The sequence below is a fragment of the Colletes gigas genome, unplaced genomic scaffold (assembly GCF_013123115.1).
Source record: "Colletes gigas isolate AHSC1104 unplaced genomic scaffold, ASM1312311v1 Colletes_gigas_Sc00011, whole genome shotgun sequence".
Taxonomy (NCBI): Eukaryota; Metazoa; Arthropoda; class Insecta; order Hymenoptera; family Colletidae; genus Colletes; species Colletes gigas.
The window spans coordinates 6,074,737-6,095,531 of NW_025106640.1; the positions used below are offsets into that span (position 1 = coordinate 6,074,737).

The following is a 20,795-nucleotide window of genomic DNA, read 5'->3' on the forward strand; positions in this document are numbered from 1 at the left end:
CTTTCTCTGAATAATCTCGCCTCAACCTCCGACATTTTTATGCTCTCTAATTCACTTCGTAATAATGTTTAATCGAACAGTTTCGAAACATATTCTCGAAAACTTCGAATCGAATATCTAATATGGAACGCAAGCGTTTATGTAAAAGGCAATTCATCGGCGTATCTTTTTGCTCGTGTAACGAAAAATATAAATACTAAAACAATTGTGATCTTCGTTATTGGTACGTTTTAATTTTTATTTGCTCTTCGATCTCATTACGTTGCAACGATACAAATGCATCGGGTCGATAAAATCCGCCAGTCTTGGTTCGTAGTTCACTGTCTGGCTGCGATAATTTATGAATCCAACATTTCAAGCGATAACGCGTCCAGCCGACCGAATCTATAGTCGCAAAAACCGAACAATGCGTTTCGATTTGTTGCTTTTCAAAAACTCGTTTCTTCCCCAATAATTTCTATTTTAAAATATCGATCTAGCGTCACTATCAACTGACAGACATTTAATTACTATTTACAGATAACGATCGAAGGACGCTAATAGACAAAGCAACGCATTAGCATTTATCAAGGCGATTGTTCGCTGCGAGCATAGATCCTACTAATCGATCGATACGGAACAGTAAAAGCGTGACTAATACGATGAAAACTTAGAAATTAGAAATGTTTCTAATTGTACAATTTTTATGCAATTATCTCGAAAGAATTGATTCAATTTTCATGACGATCTCGAGTACACTTCGATACTTATACTTTGGACCACCGGTCTCGTCGATTAGATACGTCCGGTATTAATTTGCGAATTAACAATAATCTTTTCGAACGATATTTTATTTCAAAACGTTCGTGATTGGTTTCGAACCACGTCATTTTTTATTCGCCATCCGTAAATATAATGGTTCGCATAATACACAACAAATAGAGTTATATTTATTTTGTTTACAGTTTGATGACCGTAAACACTCGTTTTATCGATCAATACGTTTGAGTGGAGTATGACCCGTCGAACGGATCGCGCGTTTTTTCCAAGAATTTCGCGACACTGTATCAATGATTTCTCGATAGACATATTTAAAAAATATTAACAAAATTTAAATACTATTACCGAAACCTAACTTCGATATTTGAATTGTAAATAATATAATTGTTCGGATGTAGATGGAAATTATCTAACGAAATGTTACAATGGGTACAAACGTATCTATGATAAAATTAATCTATGTCAATTGGACCGCGGTAATCGAAGCAAGGTACCAATTCATAAATTAGAAAGTATTAACGCCATGCAGTCGGAAAAGTGCAAGGTACTTGCAACCTGCGGTAATCAGGCAACTTCTTGCGTTAGAAACTTCTCATTATTTCTTCGAACCTTCTACCTCTCTAACGGAGACTTTCGATCCTCCTGACATAAATCTCATTCGCTCGATTATCCAATCTAACCCACCAGTTACGCTATTTGCGAAACGTATGGTCTTTAAACTTTGAGTTCATCGAATGTCCATTTGTCATCGATCATCGTACGTAAGTTAGTTTACGGGAGGAATTAAAAATGTTTGCTCGTTACTGAAATTAGCTTGTCTCTGGTTCTACAGATAACAGGGATCCGATCGATGACATCGATCACACGTAGTCTCGAGACCAAAGAATGCATATCTGTCTGCACTCTCGGTTCTTACTTTCTCACAAAAATAACTGTATATCTCTAACGACGATTGCTACCGTGCAAGGCCTCTCAGAGATCGAGAGAGGGTAGGATCATTTGCATTCTTCTTTCGAACACCCACACCCGTTTGGAAGTCTACAATATGATAAAACAATCACTCCTTTTGGTGTAATATTCTCGATACAAGGGGCAATAATGCTACGGTTCGACCTAGATCATCGGTAAGGCTTATCTATACTGTAGAACGAAACGAATAAAACACGCGAGCCATATAAGTCAAGAACAAGTGAAACAATTGAACCGAATGAAACAGATAAAATAATTCAATTACCACGGTGGACGCGTTTAGTATAAAGTGGTTAAAATTACGCAACGCTCGTTCGTGTCTCGATATGTAGATCAACTGTGGGTTCGGTGAGGATTATACGGGGGGGCTAGTGGAACGTGATTGGCCTCATAATTCCCTGAAGGAGAAACACCAACGTCTACTTCGGCACAAAACGCGTGTGGATCACTTTCGTTGATTAAAATGACCGATCCCTAAAACTGAGCGTACAGGTAGAAGTTTCTACAATTTATTTTATATTAATACACCTTTAGGGACTGGATTGATTCGACTAAGAAACGTTCGGTTCAGATCCACGATGTTGATCTACTCTACTAGCCGGCTCCACGCCAAGAAGCAAAGATCCAGAATTACTGGTACGGTAATGCAAGGTTTACTTTCGCAGGATTTCAAAACTAACAGTATTCCAGTAGTCTAATGTTCCATGGACTAGGCTGAGTAAAAGTCACCGACTTTTACGCGTTTCACGGGCCCATCTCCAGCCCGGTTTGAGAGACGCTGGTTCAAATAATCGCGCGACACGCGATCTAGCATCGTCGATCTCGTCACGCGAACGAGCATCGAGAGAGCTAGATAAGCGGTGCCAGGGAAAGTGTTCGCGCGAAAATAGAAGAGCAAGGCGTCGCTTTCGGTATAAAACCCGACCGGCAACGATATTCGTTTCGATGGCTAAGCGTGGGCCGATTAATTGCGACGCAATCGCTTTTACTTCTCGCGGCCCGGTGGACTGCCAGTAGTCTACTGGCGGCCGTGTGATCGACCGTGCGCGTTCGCCTAACCACGTACCCGCTTCTTTCTCGAGTTCGCCGCCTCCGCTGACCGCTGCCACCGTTCAGGTCGACGACGTAGCTTCTGCTATTCGACCACCGTCTCATCAAGGTAGGGACCTGGACAGATTGGTCCCAGATCACAGAGACACCATGGTACCCTGGTATGGTATTCGCCATCAGGCTACCACGGTTTCTCCCCCTCGAAGTGTCCCCCATTTTTGTATCGCTCCCGATCGACCTTCGTTCACCTTCCAGAACGTGATGGCTCAAGGTTTTATATATTTTTCGACCAAAGTAATCGTTAAGCTGAGAAAAAGTTATGTACCTCGATCGCACCTGTGGTATCTTAACTTTACCTCAAACGCATAGGAAGTGTTGACAACTATACTCTTACTTAAGTTTTATAGTAAAGTACGAAGTAAATTTTAATAGAAATGTATACTAAAAAATTGTAACAAATAAGTTTTTGTTAAAATATTTTGGAAGAGCTAAATATATTGCGTATGAATATTCTGTTCTGTGGTTGTGTATCTCTTGACCTCCGATTATATTAAATCCAATAGCGAAATCTTTTAATTTTACACGGAGCTATCGGTGGTGTTTCATTGATAACGGATCGGAAAAAGCAAGTCATATTTTTATATAATTAGTTTTATATTTTTAATTTTGGTATGCGAATTTATTTGAATAAAATGTTGGTTCATGTTTGTTGAAATTTGATCGTGACTATATCAATGGTACAACGATTTATATACACATGAGTATAGTGTTCATTGCAGGGACACGGGAAAAGTCAGTTCTGGAAGGAACGAGTCGTATCAGGTCAGACACCATCCTCATTCTACTTATCAATAAGACTCCCAAGGTATATGGTGTCTGCCATAATCGTGCGATATTTCTGTGACGAGTGTTACATAGTACCGGACTTGTGTCGTGAATTTTACATTATTTTTAGTATGCACGATAAAGAAAAACGCGTCGAATCAGAAACGTTTCCATTATCTTTCTTATCTTCCACTTCCTAGGGGACAATTTTTGACTCCAAAACATTCCTCCTAATGATTACAAATCACGGCTGCTCTTTAATCTGCGGACTATTCACACTGTTTTGCATTATATTTATACGCTCGATGTACTTACGTAAGTAAGTGAAAAAATAAATAAAAAATGTAAATTGAAATTTTTCAATACAATATTCCTATATCAAGATGATTGAATTTGAGAATTTACCGTATACGCTTGTGACTGAATACGATCTGCCTGCCGCGTCTGTCCATTACTCGGTATTTCTACTTATGCTAATCTCCCGGGTCGTGCATACTCTCGCACGCTCATTCCCTACATTTTTAACTTGTTTCTTTTCACATTGAATCACCCTTTACCTCACCATAATTACCGGAATCCTCTCTAAAAACTAAAATATGAAATAAAGATAATTAAATTTCCATTTCCTCTTCTATCATCTTCGATGGATTCAAAAGATCGCAAACTATTGCTTGGAACACCTACCTCCCTTTCAACCTGTCCCACCTCGGTCTCTAGCTCGTGACAACCTGAAAAATAATACCATACACCATTAGTAATTAAATTCCAAACAACATTAACTCATTCTTACTTGGTGTTTCGTCCTGACTGAATTTGATCTAATTGTAATTATAATTTCTTCCAGGTTCTATCTGACCTCTCGAGCTTCCGTTTGTACGAGGGGACCGCTATTGGCCATCATCGAGCTCGATCGGTGATCTACTTTTTACCCGTCTACCAGTCGTCGGTCCAATCAAATCCCTGACACCCACTTCGGTCAGAACCATAATCTCGTCGTCGCAGTGTCTTCCAGCAAGCGTCATACTGCTTTGCATCATCCCCCGTGGTCGGGAAAGGACTCTCAGAACACGCAAGGCCGACCACCAGCTTGGAACCACGATCGCCGATCCGCGCGAACGACTGATCCATAGCCAGCGTCCGATTCCGCCTCCGTTCCGTACCTCCCCACTATCCACCGGAAGTGCAGTCGACCAATCCGCGAATCGAACAGCCGCGGCTCGTCCGTGCACCTTTGGCGATCGTATAAAAGCCTCCTGCGACAGACATGACGGCAAGATTCGTTCCGTTTCGTTGGCCAAGTCTGGCCAACGCTGTGCATCGACACCAGAGGCGATTCTCTTTGCTGGTCGGGCCGAACGGGGGACCAAACGCGACCATCAAGTTCCCACGTACTGTTAATTCGGCGGATGTATTCCAAGTTGGTCGACGAAAGGCAGGGATCGCGATTCTGAGCCATCAAACGACGTTCGAGATGCCTCACGCAATAGACGTTCATTATCCGCGGTACGTATTGTCTTCACGAGTTTGAAATCGACTCTGAATTTGATGGAAATTTACTCTTGCGTCAAAGCGTTCCGAGGAATGTCCTCGAGCGATCCGCTGAAAGGAAAGTAATCCGGTAAGAGGCGTCGATTGCATAAATAATAAAATTGCTACGGGATGATAGGTTTGTATCTATGGAAATCATGAATATTCACCACTTAAGGGTAAAATAAGTATCGAGTCATCTCGTAACCTGGTGCCTTTGAGCAGAATTGCGTCGAAGATTATTTTGCCTGAAAAGACCAGTTGATCTTTTAAGATTGTTAGAAATAGAACGTCGATCAATGGGGTTAAAGTCACAGATGTTAGTATAAGTTAAAAGATTAAGTGACTCTTGTTCCTCTTCGTCGCGCGATTACGCTGTCTGGGAAGCTTCTGTGAAAAATTCTCTGATGTATGTCAGCGCAGACTGGAAAATTCGGACAAGGATCCAAGCAGATACGCAGGGATGTTTACGCCACCCGGAATCTAGAAAATAAACCACAGATATTAGTAAATTGTTTTTTTTTTAATTATCAGACATGTTGAAGATCAGTCATTTTTACTAATCCTCCGGTTCTGATCTGATCGATGTAATCAATGCATGAGAAATTCTAATTGATAAATAATATGCACTTTATCTATCGAAAACAATGAATATCTCGCGGCACTGTGATTCCGAAATTATCGATTTAGAATTATTACGTGGATCGTAATTTCTTCAGGATTGTTCTAATTATTTTGCAACGAAGCATCGATAAATCAGAGAGCCTATAGAAGTTACACGCGAGTAACGCGAAAATTAACAAGGTCGTTATAGTGATGAAGTGAGAGTAGATTGATCGAGTACTGTTGGACAAGCACTCTATGCAACTACCTGTTACTATTGGCCAGTAGTGAATTCACTGCTCGAGCTGGTGCACGTTTACGCAGGAATTCTTCGCGATTTGAAATCAAAAAAAAAAAAAAAATACTCCGATGGAATAATTTATTTAAACTTTGAATGATTTCTCGCGTTTTCAGAATGTCCAGGTTACTGACGACTCATACAGCAAAGAGTCCATCCATCGGTAATCAGTATGATTATATAGGCAAAACACCTTTACTGAACACGATCACGGAACCATTGGCCCCGAAACTTCGATCGTACATCGAGGAATGCGCGTCTCTTTGCTGCCCTAAGGACATCTACATCTGCGATGGAAGCGAAGTCGAGTACAATTATCTGCTGAAACTCCTTGAAAAGAGCGGCACCATCTTGCCCTTGCCAAAATTCGAGAATTGGTGAGTGCATCACTGTAATCAACGCCTACACTCTTGAATCAATATTTCAAAATTATATAATAGGCACAACATTGAATTTTATTATTAGTTTGTATTGAAAAAGTAACATCTTGAAATTCCCAATCATCATCATTGTATCTCTTTTAGCCGGTTTCCTCTTGAGGAAACTTCCTCGTAAACAGGAAAACATTGAACAGTATAATGTATTTCATTATATGAACAACACATGGTTTATTCTTCTTTTTAGTGTTCTTCGAACTTGGTCACGTTGACTCGTTTTAACTCGACGGGCAGGTCTTCTTCAATTTCCATCAATCTAAATAAGAATAGATTTTTTAATGATCCAAGAGAATGATTGTAATGAATATTCAACTTGCATAGCATGTAGAAAGTTTATTAAAATCATTTGCGTAGTCGACCTTAATTATTTTTGAAGGATGCATTTGGTTGGCTTTTTCCCAACTTTTCTTTAAATAACACTTATAAGAATTCTATACTATAGGCAGAACATTATGTGCTAGGCAAAATATAAACAGGGTAAATGACCTTTTAATTATCTAATAGTTCCTGTTGATGAATCATATTTTGGAGACTTCTGATCAAACATTTATATAGTCTGTCCATTATTCGCTATTTCTACTTGCGTTGAACTTGTACTTTATCAGATGCATTCCTCCACATTATGCATACCTCATTGAATTCCAGTTGGCTGGCTAGAACAAATCCAGCGGACGTAGCCCGCGTGGAGAAGCGTACGTTCATCAGCACAGACATCAAACACGACACGATCTCCACGCCTCGCGATGGCGTCACTGGAGAACTGGGTAACTGGATCTCTCCACCGGAGATGGACAAAGCCATCCTAGAACGTTTCCCAGGATGCATGAAAAGTCAGTACCAATTTCTCTGTAGCCTCACTCTAATCTCTCATTGATCGATGATCTTAAATCGGTACCATTTTCGTGTACAGATCGCACGATGTACGTGATACCGTTCAGCATGGGTCCGGTGGGCTCTCCGCTCTCGAAGATCGGAATAGAGATCACGGACTCCGCGTACGTCGTCTGTTCCATGAAAATAATGACCAGAATGGGGAAGAAGGTCCTCGAGACTCTTGGGAACGACGACTTCGTCAAGTGTCTGCACGCTCTTGGCGCTCCAAAGTTGGACTCGAAGATCGAGGCGATCTCTTCGTGGCCCTGTGACCCGGAGAGAACGATCATACTTCACAGACCGGCCAAAAATGAAATAGTCTCTTACGGGAGCGGTTATGGCGGGAACTCTCTGCTGGGTAAAAAATGCTTCGCTCTGAGGATCGGCTCGACGATCGCTAGACAGGAGGGTTGGCTCGCCGAGCACATGCTCGTATGTACCACTGTCCAACAAAACTGAATCTTATCTTTTAACACTGCTCCACGCTATTCTGCGTTTCTTACTACCTTTCTCTTTTTATTTATTCTTTCAATCGTTACTCCTTGCGTCCATGTTTGTCATCCGTCTAAGAGATTCTGTATCAGTTGCGTTTTCTAGATACTGGGTATCACGAATCAGAAAGGTAAAAAGCGTTACATCGCCGCCGCGTTCCCGAGTGCCTGCGGGAAGACGAACCTGGCCATGATGCAGCCTACGTTGCCCGGTTACAAGATCGAGTGCGTGGGCGACGACATCGCTTGGATGAGGTTCGACCAGGAGGGCAGGCTTCGCGCCATCAACCCTGAGAACGGATTCTTCGGTGTTGCCCCGGGTACCAGCAACGCCACGAACCCGAACGCCATGAGGACCATCTTCAAGAACACGATTTTCACCAACGTCGCGGCCACCAGCGACGGCGGGGTCTTCTGGGAGGGAATGGAGAAAGAAATCAGCGAGGACGTAGAGGTGAAAACTTATTCTGTTCTGCTAGGTGTCCACGAAATAGCGACGTAGTCTAAAGTGTTACCTGACACGTGTGCAGGTCACCGATTGGCGAAGCAACAAGTGGACCAGGGGATCCAAGACGCCTGCCGCGCATCCGAATTCTAGATTCTGTACACCTGCTAAGCAGTGTCCTATCATCGATCCTGCTTGGGAGGATCCAGTCGGTGTTCCTATTGACGCTATCCTTTTCGGTGGACGAAGACCAGAGGGTGTTCCTTTGATCTACGAAGCACGAAACTGGCAGCATGGTGTCTTCATCGGGGCTTCGATGAGGTCTGAGGCAACTGCTGCTGCCGAGCATCAGGTACGCAAACCTTAAGCTACTTTATTCTTGATTCTGATACGCGCAAGTTGGAGCAAATTGATCTTTCTCTGTGTAAATATAAAGCTACACTCGATAGAAAGAGTATAGTGATAGTTGACTTGAAACTATCATCTGTCTGCTTAACGTAGAGATACTGTTGTCCCTCGCTGTCCACATTTCAAAGATTCCCCCCTCAGATTAGTCTCGAGATCCTGAAACTGAGAAACAGAATGTTATATGCTGTTCCAAGTAATACGAGTGTCTTTAACGACCAGGGCAAAGTGATCATGAACGATCCATTCGCAATGAGGCCTTTCTTCGGCTACAACTTCGGCCACTATCTCGACCATTGGCTGAGCATGGCCAAAGTGGAGAACGCCAAGCTTCCAGCGATATTCCACGTGAACTGGTTCAGGAAAGACACGGACGGGAAGTTCCTCTGGCCAGGATTCGGTGAGAACTCACGCGTCTTGGACTGGATCCTCCGCAGGATCGACGGCGAGGACATCGCCGTGGACTCTCCCATCGGTTTTCTGCCGAAATTAAATTCGTTTAACTTGAGCGGTATGAAGGACGTGGACATGGAAGAATTGTTTAGATTACCTAGAGACTTCTGGCAGAAGGAAGTGAAGGACCTCAGGGAATACTTCGACGCGCAAGTCGGCGATGATTTACCGCAAGCTGTACGTTCCGAGATCGATCTTCTTGCTACTAAGATCGAACGTCTTTAAACACGAGCGAAACGCTATCGTTTTAATTGCGTTAAAATTATCCTTGAACGCATACATAATGTATATTGTATTTATAATGCTTGAAGAGATCGGTCCAAATGGGTCCAAAGGATTGAAGGTTGATGCTTCAAAGCGATACAATAATTTGAGTCTATTTAAAATTACATGTACACTAGGATAATTAATTCAATTGTCAATTATCGTCCATCTTGCTATTGAAATGTAAATGTAGTATTACGACGCTTTTCGCTCGAGCATCAAACACCGTCTTTGTTCATTGAAACATGGATTTGTTAACATCGACGTTATCGTTATGAAATTGTAATTTTCCTTCAAATTACCTGTTTTATCGTTTTCATCGTCGGGACGAATGTTCATGGCTGTCTGGGACAGACTCTTGTAAAAAGATAAAAGGAAACAGTATGCAAGCGTGACAGTGTGCAAATGAATGTTAAATAAAACGGTTCACCGATTGCGACGGAGAGACATTATTTTGGATAATATTTTTCTGAATAAAATATTGTATAATACGGAGGACTTACGTTTCTAGCAACTATTTATTACCCAACAAACAAATAAAGAAACTGACAATACAGCAACAAGTTTAAACGAATTACATTTAAAATAAAACGCTGTTACATCGTTCTGCTAACCATGTTTCTCGGCCAATACTTTACAAGTCTAAGTATTATCTGTAAAAGACTACATATACGTGGATATTCAAAACTGTACATTTCTCTGTATATTACAAGATTATTGCGGTTCGTATACGTGTACAATTAAACGTATACAGTTCTATGTTGGACTTAAAACCAATCTTAAAAACTCTCCATGATTTCCATAACAAAAGTGCCGAGACTGTTTATTAAAATTTAAATCATTTTGTTTCTGGTCTTAATCGATGTATTTATGTATTATGCAATTAATACTTACAAAAATAACGCAAGGTATTTCTTAAAGTAGATAATACACATTACGAAGAGTAGATTATCATTTTAACAAAATCCCTTAAATTTATTTACAATAAATCAAAACAAGAAATCGAATTCAAGGAGACTATATTATGCACTAAAAAAGATGATACAATATCTTGGAAAAAATTTTAGTGAGAGATTCTAGAGACCAAAATAAGACGAAAATCAAGGATACTAATTTGTTGATTGAGGCTTCGTTAAAAAGTTATAGAAACATTTCTGGCCACACAGTATATTTTTGATAAAGAATTTTTTTCTCGAAAGTGGGTAGGAATTCGGGGGTATGTGTATTGACCAAAAGTGATTGTAATTGACCCCCGCAACCGAAAATAATTTTTTTTAAACGATTTGGAATTTTTTAATTTTGTCGAAGAATTTCATACCTTCTCGAATTTTTTTCTCAAAAGTGCGTAGAATTTCGGGGGTATGTCTGTCCACCAAAAGTGATTGTAATTGACCCCCACAACCGAAAATAATTTTTTTTAAACGATTTGGAATTTTTTAATTTTGTCGAAGAATTTCATACCTTCTCGAATTTTTTTCTCGAAAGTGCGTAGAATTTCGGGGGTATGTGTATTGACCAAAAGTGATTGTAATTGACCCCCGTAAACGAAAATAATTTTTTTAAAACGATTTGAAATTTTTTATTTTTGTCGAAGAATTTCATACCTTCTCGAATTTTTTTCTCAGAAGTGCGTAGAATTTCGGGGGTATGTGTATTGACCAAAAGTGATTGTAATTGACACCCGTAAACGAAAATAATTTTTTTAAAACGATTTGAAATTTTTGAATTTAATTGTTAATAACTTTTTAACGAAGCCTCCATCAACAAATTGGTATTCTTGATTTTCGTCTTATTTTGGGCTCTAGAGTCTCCCATTAAAATTTTTCCCAGGGTTGGCCGAACACGCTGTATATTATACAATTTAAAAAGAGTAAATAATAAAAGTGATTTTTACAACAAGAACTGGATCCTAGTCGACGTGATTTCTATCTAAAATATTGCACAAGTGGTTGTTCCCTTCTTCAGAATTGTTCAATTGTCGTAAAGAAAACATGCATATCGTACTGATAATTTTGTTTAAAATAAATAACATAAATTTTAATCGTTTCTGTCTATAATGTAAACTACTTCGTGCAAAAAGTAAATACTTCTTCATTTCATTTGTCCCACCTTCGTTTAGTTCGTAACAATCATACAGTTTCGCTAACGGCAATTACATATATTTTGTACAATTTAATTCCATTACTTGCGTCGATTAATTTCAAAAAACCTACTGACGTTCGTTAATTCCTCGGATCAGACTAATGAAGTTCTGTGATGTAGACTATAGACTTCTACTCCTATTTCCGGTGTTTCATTTTCATACGGTTTTCCTATTAAAAAACAACGAGTATGCCTACGATTCTATATGTAAATTCGACTCTATTTACCTACTGTATCGACACACCAATGTTCTAATTAAAATTAAACGCAAGTCCACGAATAATCACAATAATACGTATGTATTTATATAATCGAGACATTTCGTTCCGATCCTCGACGAGATCGTCTACTAATATAGTATGTATAATTCTGGCATATACTTTGAAGACTAGATCAATATATTTGTCGTCAGTCGTTAGTAATTTGCACCAATTTTGTATAATTGCAATTACAGACAATAATTACATTCATTCCCTATTTTACAATATCGGTATAACAACTACTGTACAATTGTATACTGTATCTTTAGAGTAATTAATATGTTTGGTTAACAAATACATTCATAAATTCCATACACGGATAACGTATTTATTTTTTATAGCCGTTTTTATATATTACGATTCGATACCTTGATCTTTTATTTAAAATTTTTTATACGTCGTAAAACAATACGATTTATAAAACTATTACAAGCTACAAGCAAAATGTAAAGCAATCGATTGACATTATTAAAGCACAAATATCGCTCATTGTGCTGTTAGATTATTCGAGATAATTGACAACAAAGTTTAAAAACAGTAAAAAATTTCTTATGGCAAACATATTTTTGTTCCAGTCACACCGGTGTTAATGCATTATTTTAAACTTGTTTCCATAATGCAGAATCAATGATTTCTGATAAAAAAAACTATAAAAGAAAGGGATCGTTATTTTGTAATTTTTCAATTTTTATCGTTGTATTTGAATCATGAACATTTATTACTTTTAAAATATAGTACTTCCTGCCGCTAACTTAGCTACGTTTTTTTACACACTAACTAGTATTGTTACCCGCTTTAGCCCAAGTAATAAATGCCTAATCTGCTGGCGAAAACTGCATTGAAATTAGTTCACTAGTTCTTGAGCTTATAAAGTTCAGACAGACGAGTATGCTACTTCATATATAAAGAGAAGAGAAAGAAAGAGATAAAAATGACATTAAATTTCAATGTGCGTAACGAAGTAATTCTTCAAATATTTAATAAGACACGACGAATCGCAAGTAATAACAAAATTAATACAGTATACAGTTCTTCCCGTTTAATAACGCAGTCGATAAATTTATTTCGCCTATGAAAAGTTCTCTATAAATATAGATAACTTAAAAAAGTATTGTTTAAACGATACAGAGAGCTTTAATATCGTACGTCATTTTGAAATGCTTTTCGGGGACAAATTACATTGATCAATTGATGCTAAATTTCTGTGTTTTTAGTAGTCCCTTACAATCAATTTAAAAGTTCCTTTCGCGTATATAAGTTGAGTCAATCGAGGTTTTTGTGAAAAGGCTATATATCAATTATTTTTTTTTAAATAAAATCTCAGGTACATACTTATCACCCATTGCTCTTCTTCACCAACATTCCCAGTGCTCGTGGTATGCACGAGGGGCACAGTATTTCTGGTTTAGTCGTTTCAGCTAACATTTTCTCTAAGTACTGAGCTGTACATGGAAGAACCAATGAGTCGGATGTTAATAATTCCGTTTGCATTGTTGGAATCACTTCTGTTTTATACATGGTCAATGGATAATGGTGTCCACACGTAAATACTACCGTATCTTCTTCAGCCGCGAGGAATCGATAGACCGAATCCGGATCCTAATTTCAGAACCATATCTCTTTAAAAACTGAACTAAGAAGTACTTGACTTTATAATTTATACGTGTATGATGTACCTTGATGTGTACAAATGACCTGGAATCCGGAGTCTCGAACGACACTGTGCTCATAATGCCATCTATCATTTGTTTTGAGGTATTATTTTCACTTGTGCCTGGGTAGCCAGTGAGTGGTGGCCCATAATATTCGGCCGTCAAAAAAGACAGTAGTTTAACAAATTCAGGTGTAGGTTGGCCTGGTAATATGCGAATATTTAATAAGTAACATAAGACATATAAATAATGGATTATATAAAAAACAAGATCATTTACCTTGGCCGATATGCTGCAGTAACATAGAACAGACTTGAAGAGAAAATTTAGTAGAGAAAAAGTTAATTACAGCGAAACTCTTCACTTCCGTATCATTCTTGTTTGTATCCAAGTACTTTTCCATTATTTCTTGGCTGCAGAAACATTTCAACATTGTAACCATGATAATTGTAACATTAAGAAATACTTTACAGTTTATTAAACACTCACCAGAACAGCAACAATCCAAGCGGATAAAAAATTAATTGGATATGTTCTAAAAACAGATTCTCTATACTCTGTATTGGGAAATTGTGTTCGATCCAGAAGTCCAGAGCATCCTGTAATATTTTACACTTGACCATATCCGTTTCGTTTTCCATTTCACTTAAGAAAAACTTGATCACTTTTATAACTTCGCTGATTACGTTATCTTGCCGGGAATGCGACACTTTCTTTTCGTAAAATGTTGCATTACGATCCTGATCCGCTACTTCCTTCTTCGCGGCAGTTACCGAATGGGCCTCGCCAGATCCAGCTGCTTTCTCTTGCTTTTGAAGCTGGTTATCTTTGAATATAATGTTTTCCATCCATTCCTCCAAATCGGAGCTAATATCAGAATCGAAAGTGTCCTCGAAAGCATCCAAAGGCGCATTCTCGCATTTCATATCTTTGCACAATTCCTCCGAGCCGCCCTGACAGTCAAACGTGTACAGCTCTTCTTGCAATAATTGCAGACTGTTCAACGATCTGCTTGCCGGAATTTTCATCTTATTTTTAACGGCACAATCCTCCACGGAATCGATCAGATTCTTCTCTACTTGTTTGTTGAACAGCTCGGTATTGTTCTTCACGTGTCGTGTTGACCAGGTCATCTTTTTTACATCCGAATTCTCTGCGATCTTTTTGTCCAACTTTTTGCACAAACTTTCAGACGATTTTATTTTCGCGCGAAACCGAAGGCTCAGCGTGTGCAATATTTTCAACTGATAGGCGAAAGCGTCAGAAATATTATGCTGCACCATAGCTATTTTTGAGCAAGCTTGATAATTTTCCAACTCGATACACTGAAAATATACGAATTTCATAATTTTTTTAATTCGATACCGTCAAGAGTTACGTAAAACGGTGCACCAACCTTCTTCATAATTCTTGAAGTATCGTACAAGCCGTAGAAATATTCGAGCGCATAATTTAAAGTCAATTCACCGGGTGTTTTCTCAATAACGCTTAATGGACAAATGGCGCCCGCTAGCGGCGGCACGTCGTAACTCAGATAAGAAATAACAGGAGCAGGAAGGTTGGGGACTTGACTAGGCACGTCCAAAGCTACGTGATTCATTAAATTTGGAATACGCGCTACTCTCTTTTTAAATAACACAAACTTGTCCTCGGAGTCGCGTGCATCTTTCGGAGGAAGGCGGCCCAGCTGTGCTCTTTTATTGTTGCCCCAAGCTAAAACCGTACCTCCTAAAATAGCAAAAAGTTATAGAATGTTCAAAGAAAACGAATACACGAATCGTATGATCTCCGTACCTGAATGGATGGCAACCGTGTAATCATATCCGCAAGAAACATAGACGATTTTAATTACTGAATTTATTTTATCCTTAGACTCGTTGCTTTCCGTCTGCCATGATTTTGACTCGCCGTTTAAGTTCCCGTTTCTATTGTTCGCGGCAGAGTGAATTCCTTCGGCATCTAATTCTTGTTCATCGTCCCCTCGATAGGCGTTGTGCCGTGGGGGTACTTGTGCGAAGATAGAAGTAGGATTGTAACACAATGGCGTGGGAATTCGTACCTCGTGTTTGCTACCATTGCCTATCTGACCATGCAAATTCCGTCCCCATGTATAAAGCGACCCGTGATTCGTCACAAGTGCATTGTGATGGCAGCCAGTCGATATCTAAATGTACTCGTGTTAATATAAAAATTATTTTCTATATCAAAATATACAGTATCCTTCACTGACCTGCACTATATTTCCTTCCACCAAACTCGTATCCACCAGGGACGGTTTCAAATGTGCTTGATTCTCCTCGAGCGGTATGATATCGACGTTCTTCAAACACATATGTAATTGTTTTCTTCTCGTGTCCTCGTTGGCTACCGACTTCGGTTGTGCATTTGTATTTTGTGCATTATTTTCTATCGCCTCTTCGCCCATTTCGTTCGTGCCCGCTTGGTCCATAACCTTCTCAAACTCGTCGATAGTTTCGAACTGCTTCGCAATGGCGGCTCGCTGTTCCCATATTCGATTCCTCTTTTGCGCTTGTGCTTGCCATCGAAGAACCTGTGGGCTAGCTCCCCACGTATATAATTTGTTAGTGTAACTAACGGCAAGCTGGAACAAACGCAGAGTATTAACAAACATGGTTATCCAGTAGTTTAGTCAAACTCGGTTACATGTTAATCTTAAACCACGCAGCAGACGATTCTCGCTTACATTGTGGAAGTATCCAGTTGCGATGAGAGATATTTTCTCCGGTAACAATACTTTCATTGGCACAGAACTCTTAACGTTGCTCCCTATACCCAATTGCCCGAAAACGTTGCAACCAAACGCATACACGATACCCTCCGTAGAAAGAGCTAAAGTGTGTGCATGGCCGGCGCTGATGGAACGTATAAATGTACCGAGTAACGACGTAACTAGCGTGGGAGTGTTCTTTTTGTCAGTATTACCATGGCCCAATTGACCATGGACGCCCCAACCCCATGTAAAGACTCTCCCATCGGAAGTCAATGCGACAGAATGATATTGTCCGGCTACCACGTCTACAATAATTTCTTGAGCCAAAGATATGATTAATTCGGGGCTCGAACATTGTAAAATCTTGCCCAGACCTAACTGGCCGAACTGATTCGACCCCCAGACATAAACGCCATTACTGGTCACTGCCAAAGCGTGACAATGTCCGCACGATACGCTGACGACTTCGAGCTCCATCATCCAAAAGAACGATATCGATTGAGCCGTGTCATACCACAATAGAGATGGACCAGTTCCTAATAACAATTGTAAACAAAAATATAACGCATATAAATTGCAATACATATTAAATCCCGTGGAAGACATTTACCTAGACATCCTTGCACAGAACTCCCCCATGTATAAACGTTTCCGTTTCTGATAAGAACAACATGATAAAATCCGGCACATAATGGCCTTCTTTTGAAATGGACAATAGAACTGGTATTGTTATGACTCTGTTTTAAAAAAGATATAAATGTACAATTTCCTGTTAAAACAAAATTCGTAATTATATTAATACCTACCTTCTTAAATCCTAATAATTCAACGTTACATGTAGTAGAAGGTTCTTGCTCTAAAATAGATTTCTTATAAATCAAAGTCAGTAAAATTAATAAAAAAGTTTCTATAATTTCTTCCACTAATGCGTCACCATCCTCCTGCGTAAAAAATAAAAATACACGTACGATAATACAATTCGTATTAGAGAACAGATTATACTTACATTTTCTAAGAGATCTAAAGAATCACATTGACTAGATTGAGAACTATGTGAAGTAGATCTATGGCGCAGTCTGCATTGTACTATCCTAGGTCTTATCACTGGATTTGTTGGATCATACAGTGTTACTAATCTCTAAACAAAATATAACAAAATATGAAATTAAATACGATTGTAATTGGCAAATTAGAGCAACGAGAACTTTACCTGAAGTACAAAAATTTGAGAGTCTTGAAGATTATCGAGAATAAATGATATATGTCTTCTAGCTAACTCAGGATTTACTAACATTGCTTGTATCAAACTTGGTTCGCTTATACATATTAACAAACCGTCTAAAATAAAATAAATCGCATTTTTTCAGCAACGTCTATATATAATATATAATCACTTAAATCGTTTAAAAAATAAATTATCGTATTATACGTTACATGATGTTGGATGGAAATTGTTTGTGCTGAAAGAATGTATTGTCTTCATGAGCACATCCAACATTTGTCCATAAAGACATTTTTGTGTAGCTAAATGATGTAAAACTTCCCATAGACACGTTTGCCCAGCAATATTAATTGCTAATAATTCGTCGTAAAAAGAATTTGTAGATAGGAAATATCTGTAATCCAAATATCCCGTTAGAATCTATCAGATGGAATTCATATGATAATATAATATAAAATTTCCGAATGCTTACAAAAACTCTTTATAAGTAATCCTAGATTTTTGAGGCGGTACTCTAAGCGTTATTTCAATAAACGCGAGTACACATAAATTAGAAAGATGAATTCTTGTTGTGACAGGCAGCTTACCAATTTCTGGAAATACTAAAAATTGCGTGAGGCATCTCAACACGTTCGCTGTATACCCAGCAGATGCATATTTTAACACGCTCTTCAATACTCTACACTAAAAAAAAAGAATAATTGCACAATTGTGTAAAAATATAAACGACAGCTGTTACGCTTATTTCTTATTTTTTTTAATACTGTGTTTAATTACTTCGGATAGTTTATAACAAGTCACCGCGCGTGAAAATTGTTTATTTGACAAAAGTATGTCGCTGGCTTGTTCTAGCAACTGCTGTGCATTTATGCCAAATACTATAGCCAATTTTATCGCTTTTTCGGGTTCGTTATCTTTTAGTACTAATTCCATAAAAATTGATAACACCGACTTTCTGTAAAAACAAAATCATTTATAATTTCTGATTTAAATTATAGAATATGCATAAAATGTAGACACCTACCTCAGAACAACTTTATACACTGAATGATTTGTAACAATTATACAAGTATCCACAGGTGGCAATTCAACTTCGATATCTTTTATTCCCTTTGGTAATGTGTATTTCTTTTTAATATCTTGAGAAAGTACCGTTGGTGCATTATTTGTAAAATCAATAGCTCTGTACACAGCGCGTATCACTTCTTTACTATTCGCTAGAGAAAAGTGTCCGACGACACTCTCTGGATTAAATTTACAATTATCATTTGTACGAGTTTCGGATAATCTGTCTGATATTATATATATTACACGCTGACTAGCGTCGGTGATAAAAAAAAAACGTTCGGTTAATAAAACATTTCTACAAGATTCGAACAATTTATGCACCGATAAAGGTATAGTAGAAAAATCAGGTCCATGTACCTGCAATTACGCAGCTGTTTAAAAAACGATATGCGTTATTTTATATGGTAAAAAGAATGAAGAAATGTTTTCTCACTGTTATATGACTTGTAATAGAATGGTAACACGTATACAATTGTTGACCTTTTCTATCAGACTGTGAAACGAGAAAAGTGTCTTTTGATATTGGTTCGGGTGTTACTTGATTCTGATTCACTTCCATGGACAAGTCTAAATTAACTGTTGCTATGCGAGTATTTCGATTACCCGTGATATCTGTAAAAACGAAATTTGATCCGCTTAGGTTTTATAGCAGAATCTACTTGTAATATTATTTTGCGTTATATGCATACAAACCATTACATTTCAAATTTTCACTTAAAGTCTGACTTTTTGTTTCGATTAACTTTTGTCTAAGTATAGCAAGTTTCTCCTCAGACAGCTGTTTGAGCCCTTGCAATCTGGATCTAGTAGAAGCAAATGTTTTTGTATTATCGTAGATGTTATCGCTCGTATGCAACGAATTGTTATAGGCTTCTCCATTTTCCAAATGATGCAAACAACTGTAGGTGTGCTGCACTAAAAGCATTCTCCACTGCTGCTTTGATTGACTTGTTATTAACAAAGAGATACTGTTATTACTCTCGTTGCAACAAATATGCAAACTGGCAATATTTCCATTGATACGTGCCACGATTGTTTGATGACCACTCTCAAGATTTATAAATATGATCTCCCCATATTCAGTTCCAATAATACCAACTTCAGACGACGTTGTTGTATTTTGCCACCATATTATGGCAGTGGGTCTGAAAATGTTAAATACCTGTTATAACTGCAGAGTATGTCTACCTTATACCTGGTTAAATATTCAAATAAAATATGTACTTTGAATGAGAGGACTGCAAATTACTAGAAGGGAAACATGTTATATCGTTGCAGGTCCATCTTTGGTCTACCTCCCAATTTTCATCTACCAAGCACAAAGCAGGAATAATGTATACCGATCCATCTATGCTTGTAGCGAGTAACCATGATCCGGTCGAATGAAAGCATAAAGCTGAGATTTGTTTATGATTTCCTTGGAACCAAGGGATTCTTTTAATGATCGGTGCACACGTAGAGTCTTTTATGTAGTAAAAAAAAATTTCTGCATTCCCGGTCGTAAATGCCAAAAACAATTTGTTTCCATGTTCGCATTGAGCGCTATGTCGTATTTCTGTAGCCTTGATCAAACATTGCAGCTTAAACAAATTCTCTCCAGTGAAACTTGTCATTGGCTGATAGCCTTCTGTGCCTATTTCTGCGAGCATTATATTTAAGGCTACCGATTGATCTTAATACTACCTGAAAAAACAGAATATCATATTAACTTTACACATAATAATAAAGTAATATTACAGTAAACAGTCATAATATTAAATTTTAAGTTTATGGACATTCTTACAAAACGTCTGTTATATTAATCCGAACCCGACGCTAAACTATTGTAAAAGTGCATTAGAAATTGCCACGAAATATAAATATTCGGATCGATAAAATTATTAGAGCTTTAAATACGGTTCGTGAATTATTTGCACGCATTCGCAGAGAAATTGTGAGAAATTTACGTACAAGTCGACACACGTTGTTCACTACTTGCTCTTATAATCGCGTAACATAGCGATTAAAATATTTAGCAGGATATTGCGTGCTGCTACACCTGTGTTTATATGCTTGAAAAATAATATAACCGACGAGAAGAGCGGAGCTTCTAGTCTCGAGAAATTCTTGTTGTGCTAAAAATAAATTATTGCTAAAGAAACCTAGACCAAATGTCGCATCGCACATTCCGCCTGTACGTGATATTCTTTTGTGCAGAATAAACGAAGCGAATAAATTATTCACTGTGCATTACATTTTTGCAATAACACCGCCGTCAAATTTCCAAACGTCAGACATCAAAGATTAGATTACATATCGGTGTCAGTGTTACCATAACAAGG

At 38.3% G+C, this 20,795-nt stretch overlaps 2 protein-coding genes and 1 long non-coding RNA gene across 4 annotated transcripts; 1 reads left to right on the forward strand and 2 right to left on the reverse strand.

Annotated features, from left to right (window-relative positions):
- Nucleotides 1–2,674: 2,674 nt before the first annotated feature.
- On the forward strand, nt 2,675–9,890 carry LOC122398501 (phosphoenolpyruvate carboxykinase [GTP]-like). Its single transcript, XM_043398415.1, has 8 exons — nt 2,675–2,887; nt 4,448–5,106; nt 6,148–6,408; nt 7,114–7,298; nt 7,379–7,773; nt 7,939–8,286; nt 8,363–8,629; nt 8,905–9,890. The coding sequence occupies exons 2-8, from the start codon at nt 4,868–4,870 to the stop codon at nt 9,358–9,360; spliced, it is 2,151 nt and encodes a 716-aa protein (XP_043254350.1). The 5' UTR covers nt 2,675–2,887; nt 4,448–4,867; the 3' UTR covers nt 9,361–9,890.
- Nucleotides 3,818–4,508, reverse strand: LOC122398502. The gene is made up of 3 exons (XR_006259191.1): nt 4,394–4,508; nt 4,288–4,331; nt 3,818–4,192 (listed from the first exon to the last, which is right to left on the reverse strand). It is a non-coding gene; the product is annotated as an uncharacterized LOC122398502 (long non-coding RNA).
- A 1,269-nt stretch (nt 9,891–11,159) lies between the features above and the next one.
- LOC122398503 lies at nt 11,160–20,755 on the reverse strand. Of its 2 annotated transcripts, none has more exons than XM_043398418.1 (20): nt 20,425–20,755; nt 19,699–20,157; nt 19,174–19,619; nt 18,908–19,086; nt 18,431–18,831; nt 18,184–18,361; nt 17,879–18,090; nt 17,619–17,800; nt 17,395–17,522; nt 17,191–17,322; nt 16,991–17,125; nt 16,795–16,921; nt 16,158–16,720; nt 15,684–16,055; nt 15,248–15,617; nt 14,850–15,181; nt 13,943–14,778; nt 13,733–13,866; nt 13,478–13,656; nt 11,160–13,400 (listed from the first exon to the last, which is right to left on the reverse strand). In XM_043398418.1, the coding sequence occupies exons 2-20, from the start codon at nt 20,121–20,123 to the stop codon at nt 13,137–13,139; spliced, it is 5,595 nt and encodes a 1,864-aa protein (XP_043254353.1). In that variant the 5' UTR covers nt 20,124–20,157; nt 20,425–20,755; the 3' UTR covers nt 11,160–13,136. The 2 variants fall into 2 exon arrangements, with proteins under 2 accessions (XP_043254353.1, XP_043254352.1); XM_043398417.1 differs by having other exon boundaries at nt 19,168–19,619.
- Between the last annotated feature and the right edge of the window lie 40 nt (nt 20,756–20,795).